Below are 13913 nucleotides of genomic sequence, written 5' to 3'. Positions count from 1 at the left end.
TATTTGATGTATTTTGTGATGACATGAAATATGAAGGCAGTTTTAAATGGATTAGCGCTCACATCCGCCACGCTAACATAACTATCCCAGCGAGAAACGAAAGGTCTCACGCATTCGTGAAACCTTACAGCGCTTACCGAGTTCGTGACATGGCGCCATCAAACACTGAAATAAACCACTACCGGCGCGGAGAACTACCTTCAAGCACTAGAGAATCAGAACGTGAAACATTTGCTCGGAAAAATGTCCATCGTTCACCGGCTCGCTAAGCATAGATCTATCAGCACTAGAGAATAACAGCGGCATACCCCACAGACCTCAGTCCCTATGGAAGACGCGAGGAGAAGACACAGACAGTGGCGCGGAAGGCTGGTCCGAGCGCAGGCGACTCTGTACAACTATCAGCGTCGGGAGCGAGTGCTGCGCGCCTGTCGCGCCGGTCTGCCGCTCTCCGCCGGCTGCTTCGACTGCTTTCGAGTCGAGCGGCCGCCGCGGGCCGACCGGCCGGCCGGGCGGGGCTTCTCTTCTTCTGATTCTTCTCCCTTCTCCTCTCTATTCTCTTCTTCCTTCTCTTCCTCTTCTGCGTCCTCCCCGGAGCTGGCGGCGGCCCGCCGCGCCGCGGGGGAAACCTCCTCCTCCTCTTCCTCGGCCTCCTCCTCCTCCGCGGAGGACCCTCCGTCGCTCGACGAGGCCGTCCTGCGGCGCGTGGCCCGCTGTCGGCTGGCGCTCAACGCCGACCGGCGCGGCGTCAGGTCCGCAGGCATGTTGGCCGCCTTCTCAGCGCCTGCAGAAACACACGGAGAACTTGTTATAGCAGTGCTACCACCTACCATCACACCACAACTCAGCTGCCGTAATCACTTATTGACGTCAAACATCAAGCCATCACAAGATTGGCCCAACGTTCTACATCAAACTATCACGTGCCGTAAAGTAACGGAAAAACAACCCTGAGGACCCAATAATCCAATATCTCGTGATCTGCCAGTGAAGCCTCCGGGCACTCACGCGCTGCTTTGGCGGCTGCTGCGGCCTGTTTCTTGGCCGCCGCTCGGTTGGCGCCCGTGGCCGCGTTGTCGTCCTCCACGGCCTTATCTCGTGCCTCCTTCAGTCGGGTCTCGAACTCCTCGCAGGTAGCGCGTGCCTCGCCCGACTTGGACTGGAGGGGAGAGTTATAGGTCAGACGGCTAGAGGGTGTGAGCCGCGACGTCGGGCGAACTTTCGATGTCAGAGGGACAAGCAATAACCTCGCGCCCAAAGTCTACATTACATAAACGTTCAAAGCGTTCATGTCATTCATAACTCCAGTCATCCAAGTTTACATTCTGCTTACCCCCTGCTTGGCGTCGTTTCCGATCTTGCTAAAGCAGTCGAAAACGTCCTTTTCGTGGAGATTTTCGGCGAAACACGAGAAGTTCTCCAGAAGTTTCTTCACACACCGATCACTGCAATGGTGGAAATCAATAAGTCACAGGTCAAATGCAGAACAGGCAACGAGGTTAAACTTCACCGGAGAAACGATAGATCCAGCACACAGTCGAGTCTAATTCATAACTAATGAACAACACGATGAACAAAAACAGCGGTGTTGTATTTTTTGTTCATCGACGGCATTAGTGACAAAAGCAAACTATCTATCCTAGCCATCGACGGACAGCATGCGTGTCGTTTACTTGTTTACGCATGTGCCATTTACATATGTGCAACGGTCTTCAGAACCAACTGATCGTCTGACCTGAAGTTGATGAGTGACAGGCAGAAGGCGAGGTCGCGCCACTGGCGGGGCTCGGCCGCCGCCCGCAGACGGTGGCACAGTTTCTCCACCAGGGACTCCAGCTGGCGGTCCTTCTGGATCAGCCCGAGCACGAACCTGCCGCAGAGGGGGGACACGGTCAGACGCCGGACTTGGCATCAGAGGCGCTGGCTGAGCGACGAGCGAATTCGACGATTCAGCGACAGCGATTTTCGAACAGCGAATCGTTTTTTCGTGGACATTTGTAACTCATCGTTCGAAAACGTCAGCTAGAATTTCATCAACGGCTGTTACATCGCCAAACCCAAAGCTACAAACGCGCTAGAAAACTGACCATGGGCACATTCCTAAAAGTTACAACAGCATCACATTAAAGGGACCCTCCCACCTTCAAAAAAGTTTATGAATTGGCATGAAAGTGATGTCGCTCGGTTCAGAAAGAGCGAAAACGAATATCTACCAAATTTCACCGAAAAATATTCACCGGTTTTCAAGATATTAGACTTTTACTTTTGTTTACTTTTTTGGGATCTCCGCTGTTTCTAGCGACTTTATTTTAGAAGTGCGGCGTTTGCGGCAGATGTTGCGCGCAAATAGCATATACCACCGCGTGCTACAAAACGTTTTAGTCAAACATTTAAAAATCGTTAGATATTTGCGCTGACGTCACACATTCAGAGGGGTATTCCTAAGCATTAGCCCCTCTGAATCAAAATGCTGCAATTTTGAAATTCAATATTTCCGATTTAAGGCATTTCTCGATGTTGTGAGTGCCGAAACCGGTAATTGTGAGCCAGGGACCACATTTTGGCTATCTCAACTCAAATCTAATGTTAAGGTGGGAGGGTCCCTTTAACGGATTAGTCGAGTAAGCTACAATCATCCTAACCCGGCTTGGATAGCACCAGGCTGCTCCTCGGAGCGTTCCTCCAACAGTACTCACTGCAGGACGGTGCGGAAATCGTCCTCCGGCAGGCCGACCTCCGGATCGGAGAGACGCGACACGATGTCTGGTAGCACGTTGTACAGCGCGTTACCCTTGTGCGCCAGCTCGCTGAAAAACTCCTTCGCCATCACTGAAACAAGGCACGGACACAGGTGGGGGGGGGGGGGGATCAGGTGAGTGCCGGGATGGATAGACATCGTCAGGTAGGAGTTAGACTCCCAGACGCCACCGAACATTTATCCCAGTAGGATGCTCGAATTCGAAAATAGTGATTTAATAAAAAACGGTTTTTCAGCTGAATATCAAAACATCACACGCAAGGACACCGTAGCTCGGCATTCATCGATCGCACTCAATCCGGATGCCCGTCCGTACGTCTCTTCAATCTATCCGTCTGTTCAACTTTCCTGTCTGTCCGTCTATTTCACCCTCCATCCGTTCACACTCACTATCCCATGATCCCCCACAAATCCGCCCGCCGGGCCACCCACTATTCCGTCCGTCAGCCCCATCCATCCATCCATCCGTGTCTGTCTGTTTCACCCGTCCGACTCACCTCGCAGTGTCTCCTCCGAGTCGACGAGCCGCTCGGCCACCTCGGAGATCTGACCTTTGACCTTGACCATGTCATTGAGGATCAGATGGGTAAGCACGGTCAGCGTGGTCCGTCGCACCCGTACCGAGTCGTCCCGCAGTCTGCCGGGCAGAGGTCACACACGAGTGTCACAGACGGGTACATTGGAAGGTTGGCAGGGAGGGAAACGCATTGGGGCGTCTTACAGACATCTCGTGCGGCACAGGTCACACATTGCACCAATCAGTCACCAGGCAGATGGCCAGTAAGGCCCATACACCAAACCATCATCTAAAGCGGCTCACAGGCGAACTGTGGACAGCTCACTTGGCGTAGCGAGGCCGGGCATGCGGACAGCTCACCTGGCGTAGATGTTGGGCGTCCACGGTTCGACGAGGTTGGGGAAGCGGAACAGCATGTCGCCCAGCGCCACCAGCGTGTTGGAGCGGATGATGTCGTCGTTGGAGCGCTCCAGCACCGTGAACAGCAGCTGAACGGGAACGACGCGGTCATAACCAGAGAGAAATGACCATCGATAAAAAGGAATTTTATTAGCGGAAGCAGCCAAATTGGACTTGAAACGCACCACACAGAGAAAGCGTGACTCGATATTGGAGACATGTTATGCGTTATTACGCACTTCAAACGTAAAACATTTCAGTACGGAACACATTCAATCGAACCACTGCCGTTTCTTTGTTTATAGGGCTTTAGGGCAAACAGACTACAAACTAGTACAAAGCTCATTTTGCGCCCACTGAATACGTCCACTGTGAAATCATTCGGCGGATATGTTAGCCGACAAAATGTGATTACAATAAACTGCACCAGACCCACCACCACCACCACCAGGACCGGCCTTCTCACCTGCAGGTGTTCCTCACAGACCACAGAGGAGACCAGCATGAACTTGGAGAGCGCCAGCGCGGCGGCCCGGCGCACGTTTCGGTGCTGGAACCGCTCCGGCTCGCTGTTTATCTCCACCAGCAGCGGCCTGGGAGAGCACCGGGAGCGGTGTCAAACTAGCCCAAGAAGTCTCAGAGGGATGCCCACTGTAATATCAGCTGTGCACAAAATTGAGGAACTGAATAGGAGTTCATTTGGATTCGATGTCAATGTCTGGGGAAGGTAAACATGCAGAAAAATGGGGATCGACTGTCATTAAATCGCAACGATTTGTCTGTCAACAAATAGAATTTACCTATGAGGAAAAGTGGTCTAAAACCACCATCCAACAACAACCAAAGACCAACAACATAAGCACTCAGCAGTAACAGTCAACCATTACTTGAGAACCATTTTGAGCACAGCCGTCACCATTTACCGCCCCGTCCGCTCTGCCGCACTCACACGTAAGCGGCCAGACCCTGCCCGGTAGGCCGCCAGACCCGTGTAGGCCGGCCCACACTTACAAGCAGGGGGCCAGACCCTGTCAGGTAGGCGGCCAGGCTCCAATGTTGGCCAGCCCACACTAACACGTAGGCCGCCAGACCCCGTGTTAGGTAGGCCGTCAGACCCCAGCCCAGCCCGTCCCAGTCTGCCCGCACTCACACGTAGGCGGCCAGCAGTCCGTCGCCGTTCACCACGTGGTTTTCGCACAGACTGCTGATAAACTCGGCCTCCGTGTCGTTGGCGGCCGCTCCCATCAGCTCCTCGTCCTCCTCGTCCCCGTCCTGCGAGAGCTGGAGGAGCAGAGGGAGGGGGAACTGAGCCATCCCACAATTTTCGGTTGAAAAGGTGCCTCCAAGTAGGATCGCCGGCCCCGTGGTGTAACGGTTAGCACTCAGGACTCTGAATCCTGCGATCCGAGTTCAAATCTCGGCGGGACCTCGATGCCTTTTGATTTTTGAAGATAAGGGAGAGACACGAAAAAAACTCTCGCATATCACTATTCACAGCAAGAAGCATGATGCCGGTCATCCCTAAATGATTCTGATAATATACAGATATGCTGAACGACAGAACAGAGCGTGCAGAAATACTCTTAGCTTGTATATGTAATGCATGTTGCAAAGCCACCCATCTTGCCTTCCACAGTTCCACAGTGCTCACTGCTCAGTGCTCACTGCTCAGGCACCACTTGTATGACCCTGCAGCGGTCAAAACACTCGAGGTCCCGCCGAGATTTGAACTCGGATCGCAGGATTCAGAGTCCTGAGTGCTAACCGTTACACCACGGGGCCGGTGAAGTACACGCGACAGCAGCCTCCGTGAAAAACGAGCCGTCTGATAATGAGCCCGCACTTTCATCCGTCAATACCTGTGACGTTTAGCCTAAAATGAATATCCCAGCAGAGCACTGTTGCAGACTGCAGTGCCTGCAAAAGTAATTTGACCAGGGAGCTATCTACGTCTGCAGCGCCGACGAATCGGCCAGAACCGGTCCGATTTGAGCGCAACTCGCGCCTACCCATCATAACACACCATTCCAACTTTACGCATCAGACGCGTCTCCAGGCATCGGCAAAATCCTTTTTGAAAGGATTGCATTCCCAATCCACATTCCTAGTGCCGAAGTGGATTGCATTCCTACCCGCAATCCCCTTTTTTCACTTGGATTGTGATCAAATCCGCAATCCTTTTTTTGCAATCCTGTTGTATTATTATGTGCACTAGTGGATCTGGGGGAGGGAGGGGGGCATAGGGCCGTGCCTCCATCCCCAAATCACCCATTTCTAGTACCTAGTCTTGCGAGTAATTCCTATCTAACCCGCGACCTGGTGGGGGGGGGGGGGCTATTTTTTGCCCCCCCTCCAGACTTTTCGATATATCTCCAGAACCGCTGCGCCGATCGTCACCAAACTTTCAGTACCCTCCCGGACATCAATTTTACACATTTGACCAAAAAATTTTCCAAAGGCTATGATAGGTTGGCCGGAAATGACGTCAGAGTGACGTCATGTTCTGCCGTTTTCGACCCAAAAAAGGGTTTCGCGGGAAGAGCTGTCAGGCCTATACCTTTGCAAATACAGAAAAATGATAAAGACATAAAAGCTGTAGAATAAACAGGGCTACAAAACTACTATCTCGGATTTTTGAAATTTTTGGATTTTGACCCCCAAAAATCAAAAAATAATTTTTTGGATATAATAATCGAAAAATCCAAAAAGATTTTTGAATTTCGCAAAAACCGGAATATATGTGATAGTCCTTACCGCCTTCCATCCACATACCAAATTTGAGATTGATACCTCTTTTTTTAGCGGAGTTATAGCGAAAAAACTGTTCAAAATTGATGACGTCAAATTTTTAAACTCAATTTTCAGCAATTCTAGACCCCGTAGCGCAAAACAAAGACCACCATTAGACTCCCCGTGATGAGCTGCATCGAATCAATACCCATTTTATGCAAAACTATCAACTTTAAAATTTGACCTTTTTTGGCCTGACCTTGACCTGACCTTGACCTGCACTTCACCAGAAAGTGACCTAAGCCGCACCTGATAGTCTTATAACCAACACCATTGAGTTGGAAATGAAAAATTGGCCATAAAACATGCATCACACAACCTAAGTAAAGTTGGGCTCATGTGACCTGACCCGTGACCCTTGGTGACCTGACCTGTGACCTGACTTGGTATTGTCAGTGACCTCTAATAGCAACATATCTACTAGGCAACTGACGCCCTATCGCTGATTCTCGACAAAATGCGTTTTCCTCGGTGTTATAGCGCATTCCCTAGAAGACCCGTGAACGGTGAAACATTTCATCTTTGACCTGACCTGTGACGTCATCGGTGACCCCGAGGTCAATGAAATTTGGTTTCCTTCGACAAATTTGACAGGCCTTTCAACGCCGTTTGAATTTCGCGGATCCGTCCAGTAGTTTCGGAGATACGAGGGGGGGGGGCAAAAAATAGCCCCCCCCCCCACCAGGTCGCGTTATAAACAGACCCCACCAGGGCGCGGGCTAAGGCACAGGTATTTTATGGGAAATATTTTTTGCCTCAAACACCCCCACATTTAACCCGCGCCCCAGTGGCGGTCTCAGCCAACTTCGCCCTAGTGAGGGGGGGGGGCATATGTTACCACCCACCTCTAACTCAAAAACTAAGAGGGCTAGAAAGACGCGGTAAAAAGCAGCCGATAGCTCTCAATGCGTACGTTTGAAAGTATTTCAGTCATTTTTCACCTTAGAGCAATATTGGGGTCTCCAGAGGTCATCAAAGGTCAAAATTTGCAAATTGTCATTATATATTTCAGAAAACATGCCGCTATCTCAGGAACTATGGTAGCTAGAAAAACGCATGAAAGAGCAATCGATAGCTTTTGAACTCTGCTTTTGACAAAGTCATTATCAATATTGACCTCAGGTCAACGGTTTAGCCTCCAGAGGGCAAAAACTCCAAAAATAGCTGTTTTTACGAAAAGTGTTTTTCGACAATAACTTTCGACTACAAAAAGCCACGACATTTCTATTGCCAGAATCGTGTTCCCCTCGCCAAGACGCGTCGAATGAACTATAATTTGACCTTGAAAGGTCAACTTGAAAATTTGACCTCAGGTCAAGGTCATGACCTTACCGGAAAAGGTCATGTTGCATATCAGTCGATGCGTCTCAACAAGGCAAACACAATGAGACCATCCCCAGCGTTCTATCTCTTTCCAATCGCGAGTTATTGGCAAAAAATCTGTTTGTAGCCTCAAGTGACCTCGGATGACCTTTGTAGAGGCTATCAGCAAAAATGACACCTTGGTCATCACGAGTGGACTAAATCATTGTGATTCTGAAATATTTGGACTGTTCCTATGCGTACACACTGATCTAGAGGCATTTTCATTTTTCTCCATTGACTTGTAATGGAAAGGTCACGCCACTGACCTGACCTTAGGTCACGGATATAAAAATCCGAGATATACAAATTGTAGGCGCCCATAACAGCATGCAATCCACGAAGTTTAAAACCTTTCTGACAAACACTGCAGGCTGCACATGATTGCAAACTTTATTTTAGGCTTGGTCAGTTAACTTGACCTGGTGACCTGACCTGACATGACCTGGGGTAAAAAATTTCACACATTGTCCAAAATTGATGTACTAAAAGCTACCCCAAGCGGCGCGGCGCTACGCGCCGCGGTTTTTTATTCACACGCCAAAAACGCGACAGGGTGGTAACATATGCCCCCCCCCCCACTGGGGCGAAGGTTAAACCTCTACCCAACCAGTGTTTTATATTTTTTAAAACTCGCCCTCAAATACGTAATTTTGCCCTTCCTTTGTAGTTCATCAGCGTATATTATTTTGAGCGTTTAAATTAAAAGCGTTTAAATTATTTCAAGTTTCGATGTTAAGCCCTTGATAGCGAAGTACATTAAGCCGATGAAGCCGATCTCATAATTTTCAATCGCAACAAACCATTTCAAAGCACTAATCAAATACCAAAACACGAAATCCGGATTGGATTGCAAAAATTGGAAGTACGATGCAATCCAATCCGCAATCAAATCCTGTTTTTTGGAATGGATTTCAAATCCAGGTGCAATCCACCAAAAAGGAATGCAATCCGGATTTTGCAATCCTGCAATCACAATCCTACCGATGCCTGCGCGTCTCCTACTACCACATTACCATCCCACCACCCCACATACCTATACTCGTCCTGCCCTCCCCTCCCAGCACTCACCCTGCGCCGGGCGTGCACCGGCGTGCCGCTGGCCGATCCGGGCGTCTCCTGCGAGCCGCGCTGGCTTGTCTTCCTGCCGGCCGCCTCCTCTCTGATCCTATTCCGCCGCTTCAGCTCGGTAAACACGTACACGTCGAGGTAGGTGAGGTGGCAGATGGCCGTATGACCGACCACCGATAGCCAGCGGGCCATCTGAGCACTGCCGGCGCCCACTACCGCTGCGTTCAGACGGCGCAGCAGAGACTCCATCAGCGAGTCGGGTCGGTCCGACAGCTGGGGACGGGCGGAGGAGATGGTCACAGCTGGGGACGGACGGAATTGAGACGGTAATACAGCTGGGGACGGGCCGGGGAGACGGTGATACAGCTGGGGACGCGCCAGAGGGGTACGGTCAGACAGCTGGGGACGGACAGAGGGGGACGGTAATACAGTTGGGGACGGGCAGAGGGGAGACGAGTTAAATAGCTGGGGACGGACAAGAGGGGACGGTCCGACAGCTGGGGACGGGCAGAGGGGGACGGTCACAGTTGGGGACGGATAGAGAGATGAGTTATATAGCTGGGGACGGACCGAGGAGACGGTCCGGTCACAGCTGGGGACGGACCGGGGAGACGGTCACACAGCTGGGGAGGGGCAGAGGGAAACGGTCACAGCTGGGGACGGACAGAGGGGGACGGTCACACAGCTGGGGACGGGCAGAGAGGGGAGACGGTCACACAGCTGGGGACGGGCAGAGAGGGGAGACGGTCAGACAGCTGGGGACGGGCAGAGAGGGGAGACGGTCAGACAGCTGGGGAGGGGCAGAGGAAGGGCGAGTTATACAGCTGGAGCCGGGGAGAAGGGAGACGGTAATACAGCTGCGGACGGGCAGCGGGAGACGGTCAGACAGCTGGGGACGGGCCGGGGAGACGGTCAGACAGCTGGGGACGGACAGAGGGGGAAGGTCAGATGGCTGGGGACGGACAGAGGGGAGACGGTCCGACAGCTGGGGAGGGGCAGAGAGGGGGACGGTCAGATGGCTCGGGCCGGGAAGAAGGGAGACGGTCAGAGCAGCTGGGGACAGGTCGGAGAGACGGTAGTACATAAGGCCTTCGGTAGTAACCGCAGGTTGTTTGAAAAGACAAACACTATTCGTTAGAATTGTGTTTTTAACCGCAGGTTGTTTGAAAAGACAAACACTATTCGTTAGAATTGTGTTTTTCTATTGAAAAACAACCGGAGCGGTCGTTGTCCGGGCTATGTTTTGCAAGTCTGGCAGCGAATCGAGACATCTTGGTCGCAGCCTAGACGAAATGTACAATCTTCGTAAAAAGTTCAGTGTATGGGCTCCCGGAGGCGATATACCTGATGGCAACGGTAACCGCAGGTTGTTTGAAAAGACAAACACTATTCGTTAGAATTGTGTTTTTCTATTGAAAAACAACCGGAGCGGTCCTTCTCCGGGCTATGTTTTGCAAGTCTGGCAGCGAATTGGGGCAACTTGGTCGCAGCCTAGAGTTTTGCGTCTAGGATCGTAAAAACTTCAGGATATAGACTTTTGCAGGTGATCTACCTGATGGTACCGGTCGCTACTCGCAACAAAAATCATTGCGCGTGCCACGTGCAATTGCATTTTCCCCATGTTAAGTCAACGGGGTTTTGGACACTTTTTGCGCGATCGCCAATGGCGGGAAAACGAGCCAAGAAGGAGGTGGTTTTCTTCCCAGCATTTTATGGCAAACACGTTCTGGTACACGCCAGTGTGCGCCGTATACCCGTCAGAATTCGTTAACTTGAGTTGCACGAGTTTGAAGTTGAACTTTTTTCGCTCCCCATGTTAAGTCAATGGGCGTTTTTGCAGAGACATTTTCATTCGCTCATTGTACAAAATTATATGATACGATTTTGCTTTAACTTTCAGGACTTGTTGAGAAAAGACCATAGAACATGTTGTTATGCTTCGTTAAGCTGTCAGAATTCGTTTGCTCTTTTGAAGCTCGTTTAAAAATGAAAAAATTTTAACATGGAAAGTCAATGGGAGCGTCTTTGCTGCTTAATAACTTTTTACGTTTAAGATATGTTTAAGTCAAAAGTTGATATTTTATACAACTTTTGATGCTCTTTCCAATGATATATACAACGTTATTGCACGTGCTGCCGTTTTTGAGAAATTTCGTAAAAAACCACGACATTACCGAGATTTGAGCTCAGACCTCTATCGTTACGGTGCCAGGCGGACACGAGGACAGGTGGCGCCGCCGCCGCCAGCATAGCGGCGGGAATGTGAACTAACCTGTTTACCATCTATGGTATGGGGGACCATCGGGGGACCGGCCGCCGTCGGCACCATTTCGGGCTTAGTTTTGACTTTGCATCGCAATAAAAGGCTTATTTACAATTGAAAATGGACTAGCGAGAGTCGTTATGGAATCAGAATTTGATGCTCTACAAAACTAGGCTATTTTCATTGTGATGGCATCACAGACTACACCGCTAACCCCAATAAAGCAGATTTATGTCGCGTTATCGATGATTACATGTAATGTTTCTTTGGTATATATGTTTGTAGTCGGGTCTTTCAGCTGCCTCCCTCTCCTCCCTCGCCGCGCCGGCGGGTCGGCCATCCGCGGCTTGCCGCCCGCCGGCTGCTGGCCGGTCAGCTGGCCGGTCAGCTGGTCGCCCGCGGCTGTCGGTGCAGTGCGGGATGCCTACTTGCGGGGGGCCGTCGTGGCGGCGGCCCGGGTGGACTGGGCGAGCAGTGAGTTGGGGAGCACTGCGCTGTCTGGTGCTCTAGTTTGTATTGCGCTCGCATGATACGGCTTGAGCCAATACAGAGTAAACTGATTGAGCTGAGCAAGTCTTTATATACATTGAAAAGTAAAGCACTTTTTACTGCATCTACGGTGAGATGCTAGAGAAAATTTATGGCCTGGTACCCATTACTTAACAATTAAGTGAATCATTTCGTCGCTAAACTCTCGTAAATTCGTATGTCCGCCTTACTATGGAGTTTGGACCGTAACGTATGGCCTTTGCTCAGACAGTATACGAACAGGTGACGGGGATACCTCCCATAGAAGGATGCGACACGATTTTACTGCTAAATAGCGGCCGGCCGCCGTGGGGAGTCTGGGGACGTTTTTGTACGACTTATATCTCGGCAACCACTGGGCTGATACACTTACGGTTTTTTGTGTGAGGTAGCTTTTTCCCTTCTTTCATATAGTGTGCTACTCTCGATGCATATGGGTGACCCCTAACGCACGTTCCACGTGCAAAGCCAAGAGGTGCCTGTTTTGTAATAAGCGCAATAGCTCGGTAATTACTGGGCCGATTGCGCTAAAACTTGGCAAGGAGGTAGACACTTTCCAGGCGATGCATTTCCATGTGTCACGGTTGGGGTGCCGCTGCACGTGCGCACGGGCAGGGTGACGATTCCAGATCTCGAGAACGGCTGGGCCGATTGTGATCAAAGTTGGCACACCGTTAGGGCTCGGCGAGTAGGGTGCCGTGCACAAGTCAGATGGGACCCAGTTTGCACGTGCGCACGTGCAGGCTGACTCTTCCATATCTCAAGAACGGCTGGACCGACTGTGCTCAAATTTGGCATACCACTAGAGACTGGTTAGTAGGGTGCCGTGCACAAGTCAGTAAGTATGTATTTTTATGTGCCGCGGTTGGGGTGCAGCTGCACGTGCGCACCTGTAGGGGTCGCTTCCAGATCTTGGAAACGGCTGGGCCGATTCAGATTAAATTTGGTACATCGCTAGAAACCGGCGAATAGAGTGCCGTGCACAAGTCAATTGGGGCCCAGGCTGCACGTGCGCACGTGCAGGGTGTCGCTTCCAGATCTCGAAAACGGCCGGGTCGATTGCACTCAAATTTGGCACACCGCTATAGATCGGCGAATAGGGTGCCGTGCACGTCAGTCCGTAGCACACCGACTCCGGTCTGCACGTGCAAGGCTCATCCTCTCGTTTGGCGGCGGGCGTTTTTGCTGCGTTTACAAAGGTGCTTGCTCAAACAACCTGCGGTCCCGCGATGCGGAGCCCAGCATCGCAGATGCTGGGCTAACCGCAGGTTGTTTGAAAAGACAAACACTATTCGTTAGAATTGTGTTTTTCTATTGAAAAACAACCGGAGCGGTCCTTCTCCGGGCTATGTTTTGCAAGTCTGGCAGCGAATTGGGGCAACTTGGTCGCAGCCTAGAGTTTTGCGTCTAGGATCGTAAAAACTTCAGGATATAGACTTTTGCAGGTGATCTACCTGATGGTACCGGTCGCTACTCGCAACAAAAATCATTGCGCGTGCCACGTGCAATTGCATTTTCCCCATGTTAAGTCAACGGGGTTTTGGACACTTTTTGCGCGATCGCCAATGGCGGGAAAACGAGCCAAGAAGGAGGTGGTTTTCTTCCCAGCATTTTATGGCAAACACGTTCTGGTACACGCCAGTGTGCGCCGTATACCCGTCAGAATTCGTTAACTTGAGTTGCACGAGTTTGAAGTTGAACTTTTTTCGCTCCCCATGTTAAGTCAATGGGCGTTTTTGCAGAGACATTTTCATTCGCTCATTGTACAAAATTATATGATACGATTTTGCTTTAACTTTCAGGACTTGTTGAGAAAAGACCATAGAACATGTTGTTATGCTTCGTTAAGCTGTCAGAATTCGTTTGCTCTTTTGAAGCTCGTTTAAAAATGAAAAAATTTTAACATGGAAAGTCAATGGGAGCGTCTTTGCTGCTTAATAACTTTTTACGTTTAAGATATGTTTAAGTCAAAAGTTGATATTTTATACAACTTTTGATGCTCTTTCCAATGATATATACAACGTTATTGCACGTGCTGCCGTTTTTGAGAAATTTCGTAAAAAACCACGACATTACCGAGATTTGAGCTCAGACCTCTATCGTTACGGTGCCAGGCGGACACGAGGACAGGTGGCGCCGCCGCCGCCAGCATAGCGGCGGGAATGTGAACTAACCTGTTTACCATCTATGGTATGGGGGACCATCGGGGGACCGGCCGCCGTCGG

The 13913-nt window shown here is 50.6% G+C and overlaps 1 protein-coding gene and 2 non-coding genes across 5 annotated transcripts in view; 1 reads left to right on the top strand and 2 right to left on the bottom strand.

The window, feature by feature from the left end:
• Positions 1–68: 68 nt before the first annotated feature.
• Positions 69–13913, bottom strand: part of LOC122384056 (condensin complex subunit 1-like) — a 39051-nt gene continuing 25206 nt past the window's right edge. For 2 of the 3 annotated variants that reach the window (XM_043371032.1, XM_043371031.1), the window contains 10 exons: positions 8898–9170; positions 4825–4955; positions 4141–4267; positions 3636–3763; positions 3256–3395; positions 2697–2829; positions 1736–1870; positions 1334–1445; positions 1009–1159; positions 69–784 (listed from right to left, as the gene is read on the bottom strand). In XM_043371032.1, coding sequence (XP_043226967.1) covers positions 402–784; positions 1009–1159; positions 1334–1445; positions 1736–1870; positions 2697–2829; positions 3256–3395; positions 3636–3763; positions 4141–4267; positions 4825–4955; positions 8898–9170 — 1713 coding nt within the window. In that variant the 3' untranslated portion in view covers positions 69–401. The remainder of the gene's footprint in view (positions 785–1008; positions 1160–1333; positions 1446–1735; positions 1871–2696; positions 2830–3255; positions 3396–3635; positions 3764–4140; positions 4268–4824; positions 4956–8897; positions 9171–13913) is intronic. The other variant, XM_043371034.1, reaches the window with a different exon arrangement.
• On the top strand, positions 5032–5103 carry Trnaq-cug. Its single transcript has one exon. It is a non-coding gene; the product is annotated as a tRNA-Gln (tRNA).
• On the bottom strand, positions 5385–5456 carry Trnaq-cug. The gene has a single exon. It is a non-coding gene; the product is annotated as a tRNA-Gln (tRNA).

This window comes from Amphibalanus amphitrite, unplaced genomic scaffold (assembly GCF_019059575.1).
Source record: "Amphibalanus amphitrite isolate SeventyFive unplaced genomic scaffold, NRLGWU_Aamphi_draft 000180F_arrow, whole genome shotgun sequence".
Classification (NCBI taxonomy): domain Eukaryota; kingdom Metazoa; phylum Arthropoda; class Thecostraca; order Balanomorpha; family Balanidae; genus Amphibalanus; species Amphibalanus amphitrite.
Note: the sequence above shows the minus strand (reverse complement) of the source record. Positions and strands in the feature narration are given on the sequence as shown.